Genomic DNA, 21,641 nt, shown 5'->3' on the forward strand with positions numbered 1-21,641 from the left:
AGTCTGAATTAAAAAACATTGACTGGTTTCTTTACCTGAATCACAGAAGTAGTCAGATGAAGCAGATTCAAGTTTTATTTTTCCACATAGCTGTTGGTTAACCAGTGTTCATGTTATCAAGGTCTCATCTCCCACTCTTTCTTTGTGAGTTATCATGTTATAACCACAACAGATAAGATAAATAACTGAATTTACCTAGTGGGTGTTTAAAAGCTAACACCGTCAGGGCTGCATGTCAGTGATGCATAAAATCCAGATCACACAAGAACTGGTGAAGTGACACCAATCAGCAGATTTGCATCAAATATATGTAATAAATATGAGTATATCCATATTTTCGAATAATTTACAAATGAATAGATGTTATTGAAAAAAGACACCCCTTTATTCCTAAATGAAAAAAGGATCCTAATCCAACAGTAGTTTTAGAAGAAAATCACTGTCCTTTGGTTGCAACAACTTTAAAATGATGATCAGAGCTGAAGCACAACACAATACTGGACTTCAGTGAGCCGTCTGCTTTTATTCAAATTCACAAAGTGGAGAAATTAATGTGAACAAACAAACTGAAAGAATACGATAATGGCTACAGCTTATTCTAACCATTATCTTTTCGATTATCCATTGAAGTAGTATTCTCTCTTTATGTCTATTAGAATTTTAATGTTGTTATTGAACAAATTATTGTTGAACTAACTGCATGAACTCCTGGTACTAAAATGTCTACCTCCTCCTCTGTAGATCAGTGACCGAAACACTGAGAGGTCATGAATCCATGCCTCATGTTCAACAGGTGCTGTATATAAATTCACATTTACCACAGGGTGAAACATGAAAAGGCAGCTCCGAGTTCAGGTTCAAACTCAAGAACACAGAGGTACCTGGTCATGTAGGAAAAGCACAGGTATAAGTAATAAAGATTAGCACAGAGTTTAGGATATGTCCAGCATTTTTCAAATTAGACTTCAATCTGGCTAATCACAGAGGGGATTTCTAGATTTATTGTGACAGATGTTGAGTGTCCATGGCCTGTTTTGAAGCATTAGTCATGTGATTTACTTCTTATTCTTTAATTTAAAGTATTTTTTCACCCTTTGGTTGATCAGTGCGGAAAAAATGTTTGCTTGATGTTTATTTTGTCATGTTCATACTACAAATTAAACAATGAGGAACAAAATCTGCAGTCCTCATTTTGTCTAGAAATGTATTGAAGTCTAAAACTTCAGTCTGAGTTGGACAAATCAAATAGGTTCATTATCTTCCACATCTACTGCCATTAAAGAGAGTTTTCCTGACAAGTCTCACCCAGTTCAGCTGCGGTGGAAAGATGGGAACAGAAAAAAAAAACTTTCAAAGAAACATTCAAATTTCTCCACAGAATGAGGCCATGACCTTTAATACTCGTCTCCAATCTAATCAAATGTCCCAGCCATTATTAATCTTATCATGTCCATCTGTGCTCTTCCTGTTATGACATGTCCAAATGTGCACCATAAGCAGAACTGGTGACTGAGAACTGAGCTTTGAGGTCTGAGTCATGTGAACAGACATTATCATCACTGATCATTTGGATCACAGCCCTGACAGCCTCTTGACACCCACACCCCCCTCACACTGAGGCTATCTTCTGCGTTTCCTCTGTTTGATGATGAACAGGTTCTCATCGGTTGGATACTTCGATGCATTTTTTTTGTTTTTGTTGGCGAGGCTTCGGGCTCGATTCCTCCTCTTCCTGCTGTTCTCTTGCTTTGACCCCTGAATCGCACCAGCTACAGTCAAGAAGAGACGGTCAGGTCTGTTGTCTCTGTGTCCCTCATTCTGGACGTTGTTTGTCTTCTTCATCTTTTTCTTCCTGCTCTTCTTCTCCATGTTCTCTCCTTTGGCTCCTCCTCTGGGAAAGTCATCTGCTTCATCAAAACTGAGTTTCGATGACGGGAGTGGGTGTCTTGATGTGGGGACTGGTCTCTTGGGTTTCCATGATTTCACATTGCCAGTGCTTTGCTCTGGTTTGTTCTTGTTGAACTTATTTGTTTTCGGGGTCGTGTCCCTCAAGTCATTGTCACTAAAAAAGATGTGGCTAGCACTGGCTCTATGGTTGTTCGGGGTTTGGTGAGGCGTACTGTTATGTTGGTGGCTGTTTTTGTGGTGGCTGAATTTCTGTTTCTTCTTTGGCGGTCCTGGTGTGACAGGGGTCTCACAGGTGTTGGACAAACAGCCATTTTTCTTCAATTCTGGGGAAAACAAAAGCACAAAGGATGTCATTACGTTTTTTTTTTTTTTTTCCTCTACATGCAGGGACGTTGCCACACCATCGTGGACATACTCATCGTGGACATTCTCATTGTAGAAAAGTAACGGTCAGTATTTGGCGATCATTCTTGATATTGAAGCATTTCACACAAATCGATGTTTAAACTGTAGCGGTTCAGAGAGAGCTGAGTCTGTGTGTGTGTGTGTCAAACAGGATCACTGTTAGCGGTTTCCACTGCTTCTCCAGCTAATGCATTTTACTTTTCAGGTGCCTCAGTGTATTGTCTCTGGACGTCTATAAATGGTCCAAACTCTCTCCATCAAGTTTAGGATTCATTGAACCCTGCAGGGTCAGGCGCCTGCATACACCTCTGACCTGCTTCATCCATGTATTACAAGTAGGTAAGTTAGGTCATGTGACCAGGGCTCTCTGGTCGTCCCACTCTTTTAAAAACAAAAGGTGATCATGCTTTTGAAGTTGTGGCTTCAACATCGTGGAATGATTGAATGCTGAAGCCTATAATAGAGCTGAAAACCAGTTTTACGTCAACCATGTGCACTGTAGTGTTTGCAAACAATGCACTTTTATGGTCCATCTGTTGCATGTCACTGTCTTTATGTTGCACATATATTATTTATTGCTATTTTTACGATGTTATTTTATTTATGTGAAGCACTTTGTGACTTTCCTCTGTGAAAGGCGATAGACTAAATCAACTTTACTTGTTTACTTTCTATTTGTAGAGGGCACCAGCTTAGAGAGACCTTATCACAAAAGTTATAAGAACGGACGTGGGATTCACCTTTAACCCTCCACTTGATCCTGTGTTGTCTGCGGTTGATGTCCTCCACAGAGTCATAGTGGTTGATAAAAGGGATGGTGGCAAACACCCCGTTGAACATCCTCTGCCGTGTACACGCCTGAGGTGAACACACGTGAATGCATGTTAGCGTGTGCACAAACACACAGATATCACATATAAAGACGACACTTTCAGTGTTTGAGAAAAACATAAGAGGAAGAGATAAAGTGCTGAAAAGAATCTGCACAAATGCTGTTCATATACAATTATATATATATATTATATAGAAAAAAAACAACATTAATTGTAGAGGAACAAATCTGACCGAAAAATACACTGTACTTTTAACTATCTTTTATCTCCATCAGCATCTAAAAGAAACATTTACATTCCTACATGAGTAAAGACACTTTGAGTGTTTTTTCATCCTGCTCACAGAATGAAAAATGCCTACACATTTACCATAGCAGGAAGTTAAATAAAAGACTTCTGTGAGCGACTCACGTGTCCAAAGTGTCCTTTCCTGGAGCAGTTGTAGCAGAAGGCAGGAGATCGACCATTGTCCTCTTCCTGCTGCTTCACAGGAGGACCCGTCTTTGTCTAGAAATAAAGAACAATTATATTTAAAAAGATTGTCATTTGAAAACGATGGTGTTTTGTATAAATTCCAAACATTTTTCCTCTTTAAACATGATGGATTCAATATAACAGTGGTTTAAAAGACCATTTGTCTCCTATTCTCCCTCGTTCCTGCCATCATTCCCTTGCACTCTATTGATACGGGCTGCTGTGTATTGTACGGTGAATATGGGAGCTGATATAAACCAGATTACCGGGGCTATAGTTAGAGGCTGTAATGACCCTGTATGATAAGTAACCGTCTGTGTGTGTGTTGGACATGGGGTCCCGTCCCCTATGGGCCAGTGTTCTGAAAGCCTTCCATGCTCCAGTGCCCACAGCAAATATACACCGATAAAGAGAGAGACAGAGAGAGAGAATTTATTGCTAATGTTGCACACACACATGCATCATACTATTCTCTCTCTCTCTCTCTCTCTCTCTCTCCCTCTCTCACACACACACCTGCAAACACTCATCTGGCGTTCCCTCCCTCCTCCCTCTGCCCCGATTCCGAGATTACAAATGATTTGTGCCCCATGTCATTTCTTAAACATAGCTTAGCTAACCTCCTCCTCTCCCTTCTTCCTTCTCTCCTCAGTCCCTCACACTTGTCCCCCCTCCCTCCTCTATCTCTCCCTCTCTCTCTCTCTTTTCCGCTTGAGCAGTTTTGCGGCAGAAAGGATGAATGCTATTAGAGCTTCGCGTCATTATCGGGTCAGACCGGCCGGGCCCATCTCCATCACAAAGGCCAGGAGATCACAGACCTCTTGCGAGCGAGTGCACGCACACACACACACGCACGCACACACACACACACACACACACACACACACACACACACACACACTCAAATACAAACAAATACAAAACACACACACACACACACACACACACACACACACATGTGCGCCCTAAGGAGATCACAGTCCCTGTCTCAAGCCCCCCGACCTCCACCCTTCCTGCCCCTCTTCCCATTCATCTCTCATGTAAATTGGAAGTAGGTCTGCCTGTGTCTCTTCCTCCCTGACCTTGGGCTTGTGTTATCTCCAAGTACTCTGATCCAGCACATCGACAGAATGAATGAAAGCACAAGAGAGGGAGAGAAAGAAGAAATGAAATCCCCTCCTATTCTCCCATCAACCTGTGATGGTTGTCTGAAAACCTGGAGTGAATGTGCGTCTGTATGCGTGTGTCTGTGTGTTGTCTGCCTCATACAATATTAATTAACTGGGGAAAAAACCTTCATCCCTCTCTCATTCCTGCTCTCTGTTTTCATCCAGCGCTCCCTATCAGAAGCATCTAAATAGCTAACAGGGCGAGGGCCTGAGGGATCAAATCAGTTTGGTTTCTTTTTTTCTCAGGGGTTTGGAGAAGAGTGTGGCTGTGCAATGAAAGTCAAAAAGACAAAGACGTGTGCCAAAATTTTGGATGTGGATTTCTCAGGTTAAACATCGATTCAGTATCAAATTGCCACAAACTCCTATGTTTGAATTACTACTGGATTAAAAATGGCAACTGATCTGAAAAGGTCACATCTCCAGAAACATTCACCCAAATTAGTTTCAGATTAAACTTGAAAGGAAACAGGCTCTGCCATTGCAAAGCCATACATTATTTTATTGCATATTTTTCTTTATAAATATAGTTGTTGACACCATTAGGGGAGCAAGTCACAGATCATCCAAACAGTCTCACTGGACTTACTCTCAACTGAAAACTGATTTCATAAAAGTCTTAGAACAAAAGAATGTCTGCTTGAGAATATCCCAACTGGAGATAAAAACCAATAAGTTTTATTCCTTATTTTATTTGTACAAGGTGTAAGCTGTAAAATGACAGAAAATGGATGAAAGGCAAATTAAAGTGTAAAAACTCTTTTGATTTGGTTTCTTGTGCAGGTCCTGACCCTCAAGATGGAATCCACTGACCTACACTATCACCAGAGAGCACTCAGCAGTTTACATCATCAGTAATGCTTCACTCGTTGTATTCACAGCTTCTGTCTTTATCATCTCATTTCCGAGTAATGATTTATTCTGCTGACTCAAACACTGTTGCCATTTTGATGGGCAGTAAAACTTTGCTGAATATTTAGCATTTGGACTTCATGGGTTTAATTTTAACCGTTTCTTACAACCAAAGCAGTACAATAGAAAATATTTTATCAACTTTTATTGATTTAATCCTGTTTTATTTATAACACTGTCTCTGTTATATGCTTCTTAGGTTATTTGATTTCATTTCTTTTTTGTATTTCATATTTGTGTGTTGTTCTGTGAATCTTTACAGAAATTAATCTAATCTAATAACTAGATGGGAACTCAGGGACTGCATACCTCCACTAAGGATAATGCCCTTTCACGCTATGTCAAAGAAAGTGAAAATAAAAAATCCCTGGATCTGCCCGTTCATCCACATCGAAATTTAAGGGTTTCTTCCTGGGGTCACGACTTACCCCTCCATACATTTTTATATAAATCAGTTCAGTAGTTTTTGCATAATCCTGAACAAAAAAAACTTGATTAACGTGGCGGAGGTAAAATAGTACCTTTACACTTTTCCAATTTTCTATTAAGGCCCCGAATCTGTTCATTCATGAACTTGTTTGACGCTTTACAGCAGGGAGTTATATTTAAAACATCTGTCTGTGTCGAACAGTCGTCTGAGTGTGGAGACAGCAGTAGAGTTCCAGCTCTGACTCGCTGCCTGCTGATACGACATGAGGAGCATCTGAAGCTGTTCACAAACACTTTTCCATTCAGACAGAAAAAGGACTCAGGCTACGAGGAGGACCCACGATTTAGTTTGGGTGTGTTTGAGAAGGTCCTGAGGGCTTCACTGTGTGGACACAGACAACCAGCCATCCGTGGCCTCTCATGCATACACACAAACACATGGGTGCACTCTGTCTTACACACACACAGTGTTTTCCCACAGTTGTCCCAACACATACACTGTGTCTCTCTAAGCTCTCCTCTGCTCCTTGCCTTAGCTGCTGGTGGCAAAGCCGTGATAATCCTTTGGCCAACACAAAGCTCCGACTGTTACAGACCACAATCTGAAGGAACACACACACACGCACACACACACACAGTTATCAAACGCAATCCGAGAAGCAAACAGGCTTGTGTGTGTGTGTGTGTGTGTGTGTGTGTGTGACAGAAGACAGGGGGTGGGATCTGAACAGTAACGGGTGGTGGGAGCGTGGGGGCCGAGGCCAGTGGCGCTGTTTTGCATATGTTATTGCAGCGATGGGGAGAGGTTTGCATATGTTACAGGACCCGCTGGGGACCAACTCTGCATGCTTTATCATAGGAAACAGCCTCGCAACACAACACAAGACGACTGGGCTCATACCAAAACAAACAGACTCCTGCCACATGCCAGTATGTACATATTAGGTTAACATGGAGGGTTAATTAGACAGTTGTGAGTTAGAGAGATGGAATGGCTCTAAGGTGAACATGCAAGCAGCAGAACAGAAGCAGCCAATCAAAGCGTTAATATTCTTATTTTCATGTTGGAATATGAACTGTGTTGTTTCCAGAATTGTAAAGAAATTAATTATCATGTTTACTCTCATGAACAGAAAAAAATAAATCCTTCTCCGGAGACAGTTAAAAGTGGAGGTGTGCGTGTGAGCCGTTCAGGAGGCTACACAGGAGGAGGAGGAGGAGGAGGAGGAAGGGAGAGCCCCTAAATAACCAGATGTGATTCCTGCCCCCTTTGTGTCTGCCAGTTCACAAAGACCCAGACCAAAGCCCTAACCCCGCGCTCTGCGAGGACTCATACTCGCACACAGTCTAATTCCCAAAGGCTCGTCCTATCTCCTCCAGTCAATCGGTCTGGAGACAATCGGTAGGAGTCCTGATTCTCTCTTTGGAGAGAGGAAATTCTCCTGGAATGTAATGATAATGTGATGCAGCGGTGAAAGGCAGCGGGTTGCCACCTCTTGAAGAAACCCCCCCCCCCCCCCCTCTTAGAGGGGCAGTGACTGGAGGTAATCTGGTCACACCGTGGAAGACGGAATAGAGGATACAAGTTAATCTTTTCAAATCTAGGTTAAAGTCATTCACTTTCTGTTCTTAGTAATCACTGCTGTGTTCAGAGAATTATTTCTAGTGAGGCTGTGTTTAAAATAAAAAAAATCAAAAACTAGTACCCACTATATTCCCAGCAATTAGACAGAGCCAACACATGTGGACATCAGAGACAGGGATTTAGATGTGCTATATACAGATGGACTGAGTTGCTTATGCCCTGGTCAGGATGTTAAACCCTGATTTCACATTTCAGCCAACAAATCACACACACACACACACACACACACACACACACACACACACACACACACACACACACACACACACACACACACACACACACACACACACCAAAAATCGACACCATCCAGCTAAGCGAAAATGCACAAAGACCCGTAAAGCCTGCAAGACCTCTGATAACACTCAACCTGTCTGTGTGTGTGTGTGTGTGTGTGTGTGTGTGTGTGTGTGTGTGTGTGTGTGTGTGTGTGTGTGTGTGTGTGTGTGACGATGAGGGTGTGTATTTGTGTGTACATTCCTATGGTTCTTCATGTACATCCAGCAGTGTATGTGAAGACACCTGTACCTAAGAAAAACCAGTGCAGTGTCCCTGTCCTCCTGAGTAATAACAGTGAACTATACACATGGTCTGACGAGGATCTGTCTTTTTTTTTTTAATCTATTTATTTTATCCATTTTTCTTTTCTTAAATACTTAATTTTATAATTACTATAAACTTTAAATGTTTTCAGCAAAATAATTTGCTTTAGGGCTGCAACTAACTTGAAACATGAAACACTTGAACATGAAAAATGGCAATATCAGTTCTCCAAATCACAAAGTCACATCTTCAAATAGCTTGTTTTGTCCACACTACAGTTAAGAATATAAATATTCAATTGAAAAACAGAGAAAAGTAGAAAGAAATTAAATTTAAGAGGCTGATACCAGAAGATTAAATTATCCAAGCTGTCAATTATTGAAACAAATCAATTCTGTTCTCTATTCATTGTTTTGTTCTGAATATGTATTTGTCTATTTTTGCTAACAATGAACTAAACCAAGTGTCTTTGAGCTGAATGTAAAACAGTCTCATGTAGAAAGATACTGTGCAAACAATAAAATTAATATATACTAGTTGTTATCATTATCTGCCATGTTCTGAGCTGCTTTCTCCTTCATGAGCTGAACTACCAACTTGACTTTCTCTGCACTGATGACCTTTAGCAGCTAATAAAACCAGAATGAAGATGCACAGAAACCATTTTCTTTTACAAATGTACCTTCCCCTGCCTCCTGCGCCTGCACTGTCTCAGTCTGAGGTAATAAAGAGGTGGCAGGCTTTTGAGACGGCAGAGGTGAGAAGACTGGAGGAATCTGTACTGGACAATGATGAGACAGCAAAAACAGCTTGCTGAATAGATGTGAATTTAAAGGACTTTTACAGAGTGCCATTTGAATTGAGCACATTCTTGTAAGAGGAACGACAAAAGGAGGTCGGCCAGGCAGAGGAAAGGATGGAATAAGAAGAGGAATAAAGGTCAAAACTTAAACCTGTCAGTTCAAGAAGAGAACAGAACAGAAGAGTTAAAGACGCTGCGGTTCAGCATTATATCCTCCTGAGACCCAGACTAATTACTTTTTGAATAATGGGATTGATGGGTGGAGATGTGAGTGAGCTGTTAATTGTGTAGAGTTTTTCTCATTAGAGATTTATTAGTCGCCTGATGCTGCTAAAACTTAATTTTTTATATATTTTTCAGCTGAAGCTTTGCTGTTTATTTAGTTTTCTTTGTTACGGTTGTTAGTCTGCATCCTATTCATTTATATTGTGAATATTAATACCTTATTACTACTGGAATTGTACAATTAGCAATTTAAGTCATGAGGTTTTAGTTATACTCCACAATGGTGAGGGGGATCATTATTAAATTGACAAATTCAGTGTTTGTGATGACATCCCATTAATGTACAGTACTAATAAAGTACTTCTGATTCTGATACCATGTTTGTGTTCTTCCTTTCATTGGTAGCTGGATTAGAGTGCGGTTTTCCCTTTGACCACTGAAGGGCGCTACAACTCCACACAAAAAGCTGAAAACGGTCCCGCTACAATTTTAGCTGAGGCCAGTGGCAACTGAGGAAATGAGTGTGGTCGATGTAAGAGTAAAGATCTACTCTGTCATATGCATCAACAGTAAAACCAATTCTTTCTGACGTGAGTCTTTGGAGAGAAAAATATGTTTCTCATCCTCAGAATCACAATATCTTGTATTTAGTGTCCTGACTGGTTCATGAGGGACAAAGTTCAGCTTCAACTTAATGCACTGATTATTTTTCTGTGTTGAAGAAAACAAGTTCTAATCCAATTTAAAACAGCAAAAATGTTTTTAAGCTACTTAATTTAGTGGCTAGTCTTGTCCTGGAGTTCTGCAAGAACAATAATAATTCAGCAGGACGAACAGTGAACATGGAACACAGTGTACTACAGAGAACCACACGCTTCACAATTAAACGGAGCACATGACTAACATGTCTGATGGATGCAGAGGTCATTGAACATTTGCACAGGAGTAAAAATCAACTCCATTGCTGTATTCTATCAATTTCAAAAAAATTCTATCAATTCCTAAACCTAAATATTTTTACACATAAAACACAATCGCAATATCCTCAAAATATAAAATAAATAAAAATATATTTTAAAAATTACATCATTGTTATAGGTATTTATTTGTTGTTCCTTGATAGCATATTAAGTAAAAAAAAAAAAGTAAAATGATTTAAACCATCGGGCTCATGCCTGTAAAAATCACATTCATATAACAGATGCTAATATTATGTTCACTCTAAACATCTATAATGTATTTTAGGATACAAATCAAAGAATTAAACTTCTACCTCTACAACAATCATTTCATTGATACACCTTGAAAATAGCAGCGAGCACAATGAACATTTGTTCCTTTATAATAAAATCTATGTAAAACCAATGAAAACAGGTTTGGTTAGGTAAAGTATGAAGTGCTTCATTAAACCCCTGATACTTAATGACTATTTGCAAGAGTTAAACCAAAGTGCATTATATTTAACATTACGCATAAAATATTTTAACTTGGACGAACTTGAGAGGGCTACTTTGTTTAAATACTTTTTTCTAAAGAAATGTAAATGAAAGGAGGATTTTAAAGGACGAGCCGCCCTAACCTTGAGTTAACAAAGGCATGTGTGAATCCAGCATACAGCAAAGAAGCTTCTGGAGAAAGACGGAGAGACAAAAAGGTATAAAACGGTAAAACATACTAAATGGAAAGGTGAAAGAAAAGCAGTCAGGTGAGAAAAGAGGGATACCAAATGGAGTTTAAGCAGAGGAGTTAAAATGACTTAATTCCTGTGTTGAACAAAAAGGTCAAGACTGTTTTCTTCTGGTACCAAGAGACACCCACACACACCTGTCCCTGGAGAAAAGATCGATGAGCATGAGCACACACACACACACACACACACACACAGACACACACACACACACACAGAGATACCGCAGTGAAGAGAGAATCCGCTCGATACACACACACACCATCCACACAGCCACGGGCAGAGCTACCGATCAATAAACACACACGTACAGGTGTCACCGCTACTATCTAAAGAGAGGCCAATCAATGCTCACACACCACTATAGTACCTGTACCAATCAGCTGCTCTGCGCTCAGATTCACTCACTGCTCGCTCTCCCCCCTTTAATACACTCCTCCCTGCTCCTTTCTCTCTCCCCGCTCCACTCATCCTTCTGAATCCCTTACCTGCACCCTCTCCAGCGTTCTGTAGCCTCCGCTCTCTGTCTCTTCTTCAAACAGAGTGCCTTGCTGTTGTGTAGGTGAGTCATAGTAAATGCAACGTAACCTCACAGAACAAAGGTCTGATGAGGGGTTAAGCCAAAGTCAGTTAGATGGATTAAAGGATTCTCATTTGAAATATCCGAGTTTGTGGATTTTAGTAAGTCTTCACTTCCTGCAGCAGCCAGAGGGCGGCGCTCTGGTCTTAACCCTGCACAGCAGGGTCCTGACAACACTAACGGAAGGAAAAAGTCAGTAGTGACTTGTGTGTTGCAGGCATGCACGTATTTATGCATGATCTTCACATGCATTAATGCAGCCTGTGCACAGGCAGAGGGTCACTAAACCTGCTCTATGGCTTTTGCTGCTCATTTTCTATCCTTCCATCAGTCCGTCCATCCATTGCTCTTTCATGCCTTCCCTCTTCCCTCCCTGTCCTTAAACCTCATCGTTGTTCTCTTCATCTGTTCCTGTTTATTTCTGGTAATGATTGAAATATGGCCCTTTATGCTTTTCCATCTTTTCATCAGAAATTCTCCCCAAAACATCATCATTATTTTCTTCAAACTCAATATCTGGGCTAGTTAAAAAAACAATTTGTATATTTACAAAAAACAAATCAGCATTTGGATAGTTTCTTTATCATTTTGAGGAATTTCTCAAGCATGAATGCTGATAATTCACTTCTTTCACAAATGTGAGACATGTCTCTTGTTTATTATTACAAGCCAGATGTCTTCAATCATATCAACATGACAAAATTAGGCATTTTGATCTTATGTAGAGCTTTACTCATTCAGACTTGTTTACAAACAGAACAGTTGACTTACTAATCCCTCAAATAAAGATAAAACTGACATTACCATTGTGTTTGTACGCCTCCACCAACCAGTGAAGTCGCATTATGGGTTGAATAATGTCCAGAAATGTGTTTTTGGTCAACATTATGATGGTGTCACACTGAAATTGACCTTTGGAACAGAAAATGTCGAGACTTTTTTGTGAAATTTTGTCGTGATTGACGTGTGAGGTACGCCCAAAAATGTGTTGTGTGTCGTCATAGTGACCTTGACCTGTGACCCTCAGAACATTATCCTTTCATCATCAAGTCCAAGTGAATCTTTTTAGATATTGTGTTGACTAGAGTTGGAAAGTCGGCAATGGTGAAATAAAAATACTGACAGAAACATTAACAAAGAAAATAAAGATTAGTTTCAGGTTCACGCTACATTTGTGTCATCTCTTTGTGTTGCATTTTTGTGTGGATGATTGGATAAACAGCAGCAACATGAAATCGCTCTGATGCATTCAAGAACATTTTCAGTCGTAGAAAATCATGAACAGTGTACAACAAACTTTTGGTGTCACCATTTCAGAGCAAACGCCCAAAATCCTGTCTGGCACTCACAGTTTCGTACACTCACACAACCATTAGCAGAAAGGAAATGATACAATGCAGTGAAATGTGAAAAGGTTTGTAGGTGTGATCATGAGCATGCATTGATAACAAAACTAACACAACCACACACCCGTCTTTGCTAAAATTTAGAGGTTTACACCTGATCTTTTTGGGCCTGTTAGAAAGGCATTCTGAGAAATGAGGGAAAAAACCGAAACTCAGACAGCGATGAAGCGAGAAGGCATCAAACATAACACTGGTGATACTTGTGGGTATTTTTTTAAGGATTTTTCCAAGGATAGTTTGTATATGCAGGATTTAGAGGAGGCAGAAAAAGGTGAGATTGGAGGAGGTAAGGATATGGCGTCCGTTGGGAAAAGAGCACCTCCATATTCAAAATTTGTAAGCAAAAGACTGAAGTGTGTGTGTGTGTGTGTGTGTGTGTGTGTGTGTGTGTGTGTGTCTGTGTGTGTGTGTGAACTGAATACCTTTTTGTGTAAATATTACAGTTGTGTAAAACATTTTTTTTAAAACCCAGCATCACAGACATGATGAAAATGTTGTGGATCGCCTTTTACTCCATTTACTGCTCTATATATATTTGTAGAACTGTGTGTTTGTGTGTATTTGTGTGTCCACGTGTGTCAGTATCTTACTTTCTCAGTAAATACCCCAGGGCTTTGTGGTCTATACTGTGTGGTTTGGAGGAGTTTGTTAGTTGAGGGCCAGGTGCAGGCAGGCAACACATACACTCACGGAAGATAAACGGACCCTGGTGCGTGGACGCGCGCACGCACACACACAAACATGGGATAAATGGACCCAGTAGCAGGGAGGTCTGACAGAATGCCTTTTCACACCTGGCTGAGCCCAGCGGAAGGTGACAGAGTCGCATCTCCCAAAGCGGGAAGGCGGGCGGACACACACACACACGCACTTCACATTGGGGAGTTCAGGGTCATAAACAGCATCATGAATAAAATGAGACTCTTAAACAGAAGGAGCACAGTGTCTGCAGGTGTGAGTGTGTGTGTGTGTGTGTCTAACCCCCATGCCAGTTTGGATATGTAACGACCTTCTGTTCCCTGTGCTTAAATGGCTTAAATACTTCAATTAGACCTGGGTCACAATCCTCCACCCGTTAAAGCACACCGTCACACACAAACACACAAACACACAGAAAAACATGCAAAAATGTAGGTTTCATCATCCCACGTGTGGACCAGGGAATTTTCAGTTGTTCTTTCATCAGGGTCTCCTCTCATCTGTGGTTTAAAGTGAAACCCTACAGTGGAACACATCGTGTCCCCGTCCTACATATGAGCAACAATTAAACTCGGCTCCCGTCCTCTCTGCCAGCTTCTCCCCAGGAACTTCTCTGTACCGCTCCCTCCTCCTCCCTCTGTCTCTCCCACCGTGCTACCCTAGCGCTAACGATGCTGCCTTTTCATTAGACAGCCCCTGCTAATTAATCTCCATAGAGGAGAGTGACAGACCTCCCCCATCACACACACACACACACTCACAAAGTGCACGCCAAGATATATGCAAACACACACTCTTCTTCCTTCTCTCTCACTCCCTCGTCCCGCGTGGCGTTGGCAGCCCATTTCATGCTTTATCACGTCTTTTAATTGACAAACAAGCTGCTCTTTTCTCTTAGGCTGAGGTCTATATCACCCCCTCGCTCAGATGCGCACACATGCACACAGCCAAGAAAAGTAGTTATCTTTTCCGATTTTGGATTAACACACACACGCAGATATAAGCAAATGCCTCCCCGCTGACATGTGGCCCATGTGACTGTCACACAGTTTTCTTCTCTCACACAGCACCATGGATGACACATGTGCACTTAGGTTGAAAATTAAGCTAAAAAGAGTAAAAGGTTCCCATCACTCTTGGCATCTCCTTAATCTTTGGATATGTTTTTACCGCCATGGTTCAATCATCTGCCACAGGGCAACGCAAACAACTGCCTTATTGATTTTCAGCGATCTGGTGACAAGTTTCCCTTCACAATAACCCCAAAACTCTCTTTCCTTTGGCTGCTTGGAACATCTATATGCTAAAACTCCAAATGATTTGTACAGGCCTTGTCACACAGCTCAAATCACTGACAGCAGAAGATGCTGGATGAAGCGTAAAGAAAGAGTGAGGTGAGGGTTATCACTCCGAACGCTGAGGTCATCAGTGGTGAGAGTTTGCTTTGATAAGCGCAGCCTATACCCACTAATGCACAATCACCACAACCAGCACTTGTGTATAATTCTCAGCAGCTCAGTTAATAAATAACAACTGCAGGAGATACTATTGGTTAAGATGAGATTTGAAATATTTCTTTTCTGATGAGGCGCGTTCTGCATAAAAAAAGATTTAAGAAGTGCCGCCGGCTGTAAATTGACCTTTTTCACTGAGCTGGTGGCTTAGTCCCCGTCCTCCACTGGTCCCATAGTCCTCTTTTACATTTGTCTGCTTTTTAATTGGGACTGTGCGAAAAACTAGACGTCAAGTGGGATTTTGCCAAATTTGACACAGGTTGACTCTAAACTGATTCTGCATATTTAAAACTTTTTTTCAACATGGCACATCCAACATATGTGCATCATTTGCCGTGTGCATGTAGTGGGACCTTTCATGTTAAAGCTGAGGTGTGCTGACACGTTACTTATTTCGAATTGTTTTTTATCATGAACATATACTGTACACTTTAGACTTTGAACAGGGTAGCCATATGTTGTTTAGAAAATTTCTCCTGAACTGTTTGTTTGTCTGAAACTATTTATAATAATATATTTTCCTGCCCAGGGACTCTAGATTCAAATTGGCTATATAACCAACTCTGGCTTAATGGATGTGTTGTGCTTGGCCATTGCAAAGTAATCGAATAACCTAAATAAAACTACTTTGACAGAGTAAGAGCTGGCTTCATATTTAACATTCCCACATACTTAGTGAATACCTAAATTATTTACATTTTCTGTACTAACAGTCTGTAGGATAAAGGTTTTTCAAACTTAATAGGCAAACTGTGTTATACAATAAACACACATAATCGCTCACAATCATTGTTTAATAACATATGAATATTCTCAACCACTTTTTGAATTTCTTCTACACCTATGAACTGTTAACTGTCCTGTGAGAAGTCAGGAAAATGAACATATAATGTGGAAGGAAAACGTTGGAAAATGTGTTATTGACCTCTTAATTCTTAAGACTTTTATACAGAGCATCTACATCCAGCTGAGCTCTGCACAAGAACGGATGGAAACACTGCAGAGAAGCAGTGCTCAGGTGAAAGTGCTGGTTTTCTACTCACTGTGATGTGGTACTGTCTCCAGATCTCTGGACAGGCCTGTGAAAAGAAAACACACACTTCATAAGGTCATGAAAGAACAAAAACAGACCCACGTGTGTAAATACACACTTTTACAGAGCATGTAAAAATAATTACGAATATTAAAGAGAGCGGGATGAAATTATCTAAAGAGGAATCTGAGGTGTGTTTTTGGGCCTCTTGAGTTGGACAGTAAAGACAGAATGAAGAGGAAACACTTTCAAAACTGGTCAAATAAAAATTGATCACTGAAGGAGCTGATGAGAAGCGAGTGAACGATGTTTATGACGACACAGAAGAGGACAGAACCTGAACAGCAGCATAATGATTTATTTGTTTGTTTGTTTTTCTGACTCTTTAAGTCTCCCCCTCTGTCTCTCACTAAACCTTTATCAGTGTTGTTTCTAAGTCCGTTTCCCCTTCGTGTGTGTTTCTCCAGTCACTCAGTCAGTAAGTAAGGCAGTCAGTCGTTTTGTCGCGCTGTGGCTAAAGCATTATCTCCGGGGCTTCGCCATGCTGTTCCTTAAGCGTTCCGACATCCTTTCCCAACCGCCACCACTTCCCACTGGGAAATTGAAAATGCCGCAGTCGCCGCAGGCAACAAGATTTATCTACTTACACACCTACTGAGTGAGAGAGACAGAAGGAGAGAGAGGAGGAGAGGAAGATTTAAGCCTGCTCAGTGTGTTTAGTTCTCTCTTGCACACCCGAAACAAGTTCCTATAGAAATTTGCATGCTGTGCAAATTCACTGCCTATTTTGGACCAAAGTGCTTGTTCAAATCTTGGCCTTTAAACTGCCTTTAAAGAATGAGAGGCAGGTTTTCTGGTTTAATTTGTACTGTTCAGAACTGAATATGAATTTCGACAGCTGTATCTTCCTCCACCTCTCATCTAGCTTTCTTTACTTCAACAACCCCCCTCCACTCCACCCACACCCGCTCCCTCCCGTCTCCCCTCTCCCTCCAGTCCACCGGGGTAGAGTGTTGTTGTCGAGGGCGACAGGCGAGGCGAGCGACACACTCGCGCTCCGTCAACCGTCTGTCTTTAATGAGAGACACAGAAAGACCCAGGGGACAGAGACCTGACTCTCTTTCTATCTCTCAAACACACACACTAAGACATACAGTGTAATTTGTGAGTGTGGGGGGGGAGTTATGCGTTCCAAGAAAAGGGTAATTATAATACCACACAACTATGCACCTTTGTTGCTGAAAAACGATATGCAAAAGAGAGTGTGGGGGGGGTGGACACGAGAATCTGGACGAAGAGGTGAGAAAGAATAGGTGAGAGAGAAAACGAGAGAAAGAAAGAACGAAAGAGGGCTGTGTCCTGGTCTCCCCTCTCCCTCTGGTGTTCACCTGGTTACTCATCCATTACACAGAGAACAGTACATGACTGACGGAGAGCGAGCGAGAGACAACGAGAGGAGAGAGCGAGCGAGATGGGGGGGTATACAGACAGGCTCTTACATACACACAGGGTTTCCATTCTATGGCATTAGTGTAAATGGGCAAGGTAATGAACGTTGCGGTGGGATAATTGTCATTGATGGTCATTAGATTCACCCTTCAGCATCCACACACACACACACACACACACACACACACACACACACACACACACACACACACACACACACACACACACACACACACACACACACACACACAGCTGGAATATGCAGCATGGCAGAGACATAACTAAGCTGTAATTGCTGAAGTGTATCAATTAATGTGAACAGCAGCGTGTGCTGACCCCGGTCACTCATTACTACTGGGAGAGAAAGTGGGGAAGAGAAGACGGAAGGAGGGGGAAAAGTAACTGAGGGGGGAGAAGAGGAGGTAGAGGAACGAAATTAAAAGCAGGGTGCCAACTTTATAAATGCTTGATGACTCTTCTGATTCCTGATTACAGGCTGAGGCCCCACTATGTATCAGGGGGTTCCACATACATACATTTTGTAGCAAAGCATTACTCTTTACATTATAGATTCCCCCAAACTTTATTGTGGAAACACCCTCTTCCAGTCACAGCATGAAACATCTGCACATTATTTGCTACTTTTGGCCATGTATTGCTATTTGCTGTGATAAAGAGAAGTTTGGTTTTCTTAGTAGATATGCAGCCCTAATAAAAGAGGAAGCTATACTCACGTCAAAGAAGTGTCCCTTCATGCTGCAGCGATGACACTGTTTGTGCCAGTATGGCCTCTCGCTGCAGGACTCGTACAGGTGACCAGGCAGGCCACAGTTGCTGCAGTGCTTACTGGGACACTCAATGGCCATGTGCCCGGGGGTGCCACACAGGAAGCAGGATGTCAACTTCTGCAAACACACGCACACACGAACAATACAAAAACACATAAGTTAGTGGTTTTACATACTTGTGCTCATCGTTGTGTATAAACTGTGGTGTAACTGACCTTAGGCTCGGGGCAGTTCTTGGAGAGATGCCCGGTCTTGTTGCAGTTTCTACATTGGACGCTCTTGTTGGTGTAGTATCTGTTGGGCACCCGCTGCGTCACTATCCTGGCACCCTTCGCTTTGTTGAAGATCTGAGCCTGAAACATAGATTATTAATTCCTCATGAGCATCATGTTGTTCAGGCTCGATGGATTAAGCTGGATGTTAGTCTATAAATCATATACTACAATTCTTTGGGTTTGACAAAAATAGGTTTGTGCTGTGAGATCAAGGCGAACAATACCTTCTAATGACAGCATATATATTCAGATTACAATATTCTTTATAGAAATGTGACACTTTTCACATATTGCATATATAACTAATATTCTTATATAGAATGAATTCAACTATTTGTACTTTGTACCACTTGGCACAACACAATAGTGATGTATTATATATATGTGAGACAAATTACATTTTTTTATCTTTGGATATGCTTCCCCTTTCTTTACACACAGAAAAAGTCTTTAATAAGCACCAACCACCTTGTAAAATGACCTAGTGTCATAGAACACACTATTTTTCACACTTTAAAGCTGTTAATTGCCGCCTACCTCCCTGTCCTTGTCGGAGACCAACCAGGTGCCCTCCTCTTCTTCAGCATCTGGCAGGAAAAGAGCAAAAGGCGTTTTAAAATATTGTAAAAGTCATGTATGTTATTTTTTAATGTTTGCCAATGTGGAGCTTTATTAAAAACAGAAAAATCTTGAGGCTCAATGATTCTTATCTACTTCATATAACAAATCAGCAAAAACATGCAAAATCAAAAGTCCGTGGGAAGCAGAACTACACACAACCCTTATTGGAATTAAGTGCCACTCCAGTAATTCCAGGCTGCAACTTCTCCATTTTTAAGAAACACACTGAATTTCATCGCTTTGTCGCTTTAGATAAAACCATCTGCCAAATGAATGTAAAATGTTCCCTGAGCTGTCACTTTTGTGTTATAGGTGTAAGGGGGCACTTTTATTGCTTGTCCCTTCTAACAGCATGACTGCGTTGGAGGACTTGGACCTTAACATTTGCACATCCTTGATATATGACATGGTAATTGCCATGAATTGTGTTTTAAAACTGTGCAAATCTGAGTTTGTTTCCTCCTTTTGAATCTAAAGAACTCTGGATAGTTTTACATGTTGAGTGCTTAAGATACAAAATGTAGCATTGAGATATTTTTCAAAATATGGAATCCAGTACTTCAACATAGAAAAAAGGAGGAGGAATGTACAAATATAATGTATAGGTCAATGAACAGCTCTTCTGTGCCCTTCTTAGGTTGACTGTGCTGCCATTTTTATTTTTTGTGAAATATGCCTTTTAAATGTGCTGATCACTTCAAGTTTCTTCTCTAACATTGGAAATTATGAGCATCAATTCAGAGCAGGGCCACACTCATAAGTAACGACAAATGTATCTGTGAATAGATTTAACTGAATTATAAACCTGATTTTGCATTCAACAGTGTTTTTCTTACTTTAACAATATGACAAGAAATGGAACCAGGAGTCAATAAAAACAAGAACGGATATATTCTAGATAATATTCAGCCTGGTAAAGAAGTGTAAACCCTGAGGAGCAAGATCAGTTTCCTGTAAGAGAAGGACACACACACACACACAGAGAGAGAGAGACAGCGCAGCACATCTGTATGAGAGTGGCACTAACAGCACCCTGAGGGAGACCACTGTATTCTCCTCAGGCCCACAGAACTGTAACTGACATCCAGAAGTCAAAACGTGCGCAAACACACGCACAAACACACACAAACACACGCACAAACACACACAGCATAAATTATGTGCTCCTAGCAATGACCCGCACAGCCTCACATGCTTTCACAAACACATACAGACACACCCTCGCATCGACCCCTGCGATTAGCTGGTTGACAGTCTTTAGCCTTTGGACAAACATACAGCCTTGAGCCATAATCAAATATAACGCTCTTCTTTCCACCTCTCTCTCTTCCTTTTACCCTGACTCTCTCCATCCAGCCCCTTATCGTAATTCTGCTCAGCCCTCCTTCCTTTGCTTTCGCTCTCTCTCTCTACTTGTTTTTTTACCTCTCTTTACCCCCCCCCCCCCCCTCTCCTGGGTGCGCGGCTGCTGTGGGAGGTTATCACCTCTCTTCCCTGTCAAACAAATTAAAATGGCTGCTGTTTGGATGGGGCTTCTTTCCGCCATGACCTTCACCTCCAAAAAACACACATGCACAAATGCAAGCAAATCAGTGCCACTGTCGTATGACAAACTTATGACTTTACTCTAGGTAATTTTTACTTTTAGCTTCATTTTAGGGCTTTCTGGGTTGTTTTATTTTTCCCCAGATAGAAACAATTAAATGTACTTAAAGCCGATGGTTTAGCTTAAAGCAAAAGAGTCTCTGACAGTTCCTTAAACACTTTTTAGACTCATTTCTCATATTTACTCATTGTCCCAAGTAGAAATCAGTCAAAACAATTACCCCATTATCAAAACAGTTTCACTTTATGATGATTGACCTATTACTCTCTCAGCTTTCCTTCAGTGTTATAGATGAGACTACCTTGAAAGGGAGAAAGACGAGTTATTATTGGTGTTCTCTCCTAATATTTCTTTGAGAGTGACATGATGCTGATGTTCAAATGGTTTGGCTGGATGAGTTCATCATGATCAGCTTCCAAAGTCATATAGATCATCACAAAAAAATCATGTTGCAATTTTTGCAATCTTTTTGAGAATATCTTGACTGTATGAACTTATATATTTGCACCTTTTAAAACACAATATTGCATTAAACAATGCTCTACACTAGCAGATCATGTGCATCAGTGTCCCACAGAATCTATGATTATTGATGTGGTATGTTCACTTTGATAGTTTCATGTTATTATTTGCTGCGT

At 41.0% G+C, this 21,641-nt stretch overlaps 1 protein-coding gene across 1 annotated transcript in view; it reads right to left on the reverse strand.

Moving 5' to 3' along the window:
• Positions 1–57: 57 nt before the first annotated feature.
• The window catches only part of zcchc7 (zinc finger, CCHC domain containing 7), a 46,009-nt gene continuing 24,425 nt past the window's right edge, over positions 58–21,641 (reverse strand). The window contains exons 4-10 of the mRNA XM_069529749.1: positions 19,314–19,363; positions 18,717–18,854; positions 18,448–18,618; positions 16,275–16,310; positions 3,558–3,653; positions 3,054–3,171; positions 58–2,231 (exon numbers count right to left, since the gene is read on the reverse strand). Of these exons, the coding sequence (XP_069385850.1) occupies positions 1,621–2,231; positions 3,054–3,171; positions 3,558–3,653; positions 16,275–16,310; positions 18,448–18,618; positions 18,717–18,854; positions 19,314–19,363 (1,220 nt within the window). The 3' untranslated portion in view covers positions 58–1,620. The remainder of the gene's footprint in view (positions 2,232–3,053; positions 3,172–3,557; positions 3,654–16,274; positions 16,311–18,447; positions 18,619–18,716; positions 18,855–19,313; positions 19,364–21,641) is intronic.

Source organism: Paralichthys olivaceus, chromosome 8 (assembly GCF_024713975.1).
Source record: "Paralichthys olivaceus isolate ysfri-2021 chromosome 8, ASM2471397v2, whole genome shotgun sequence".
Classification (NCBI taxonomy): Eukaryota; Metazoa; Chordata; class Actinopteri; order Pleuronectiformes; family Paralichthyidae; genus Paralichthys; species Paralichthys olivaceus.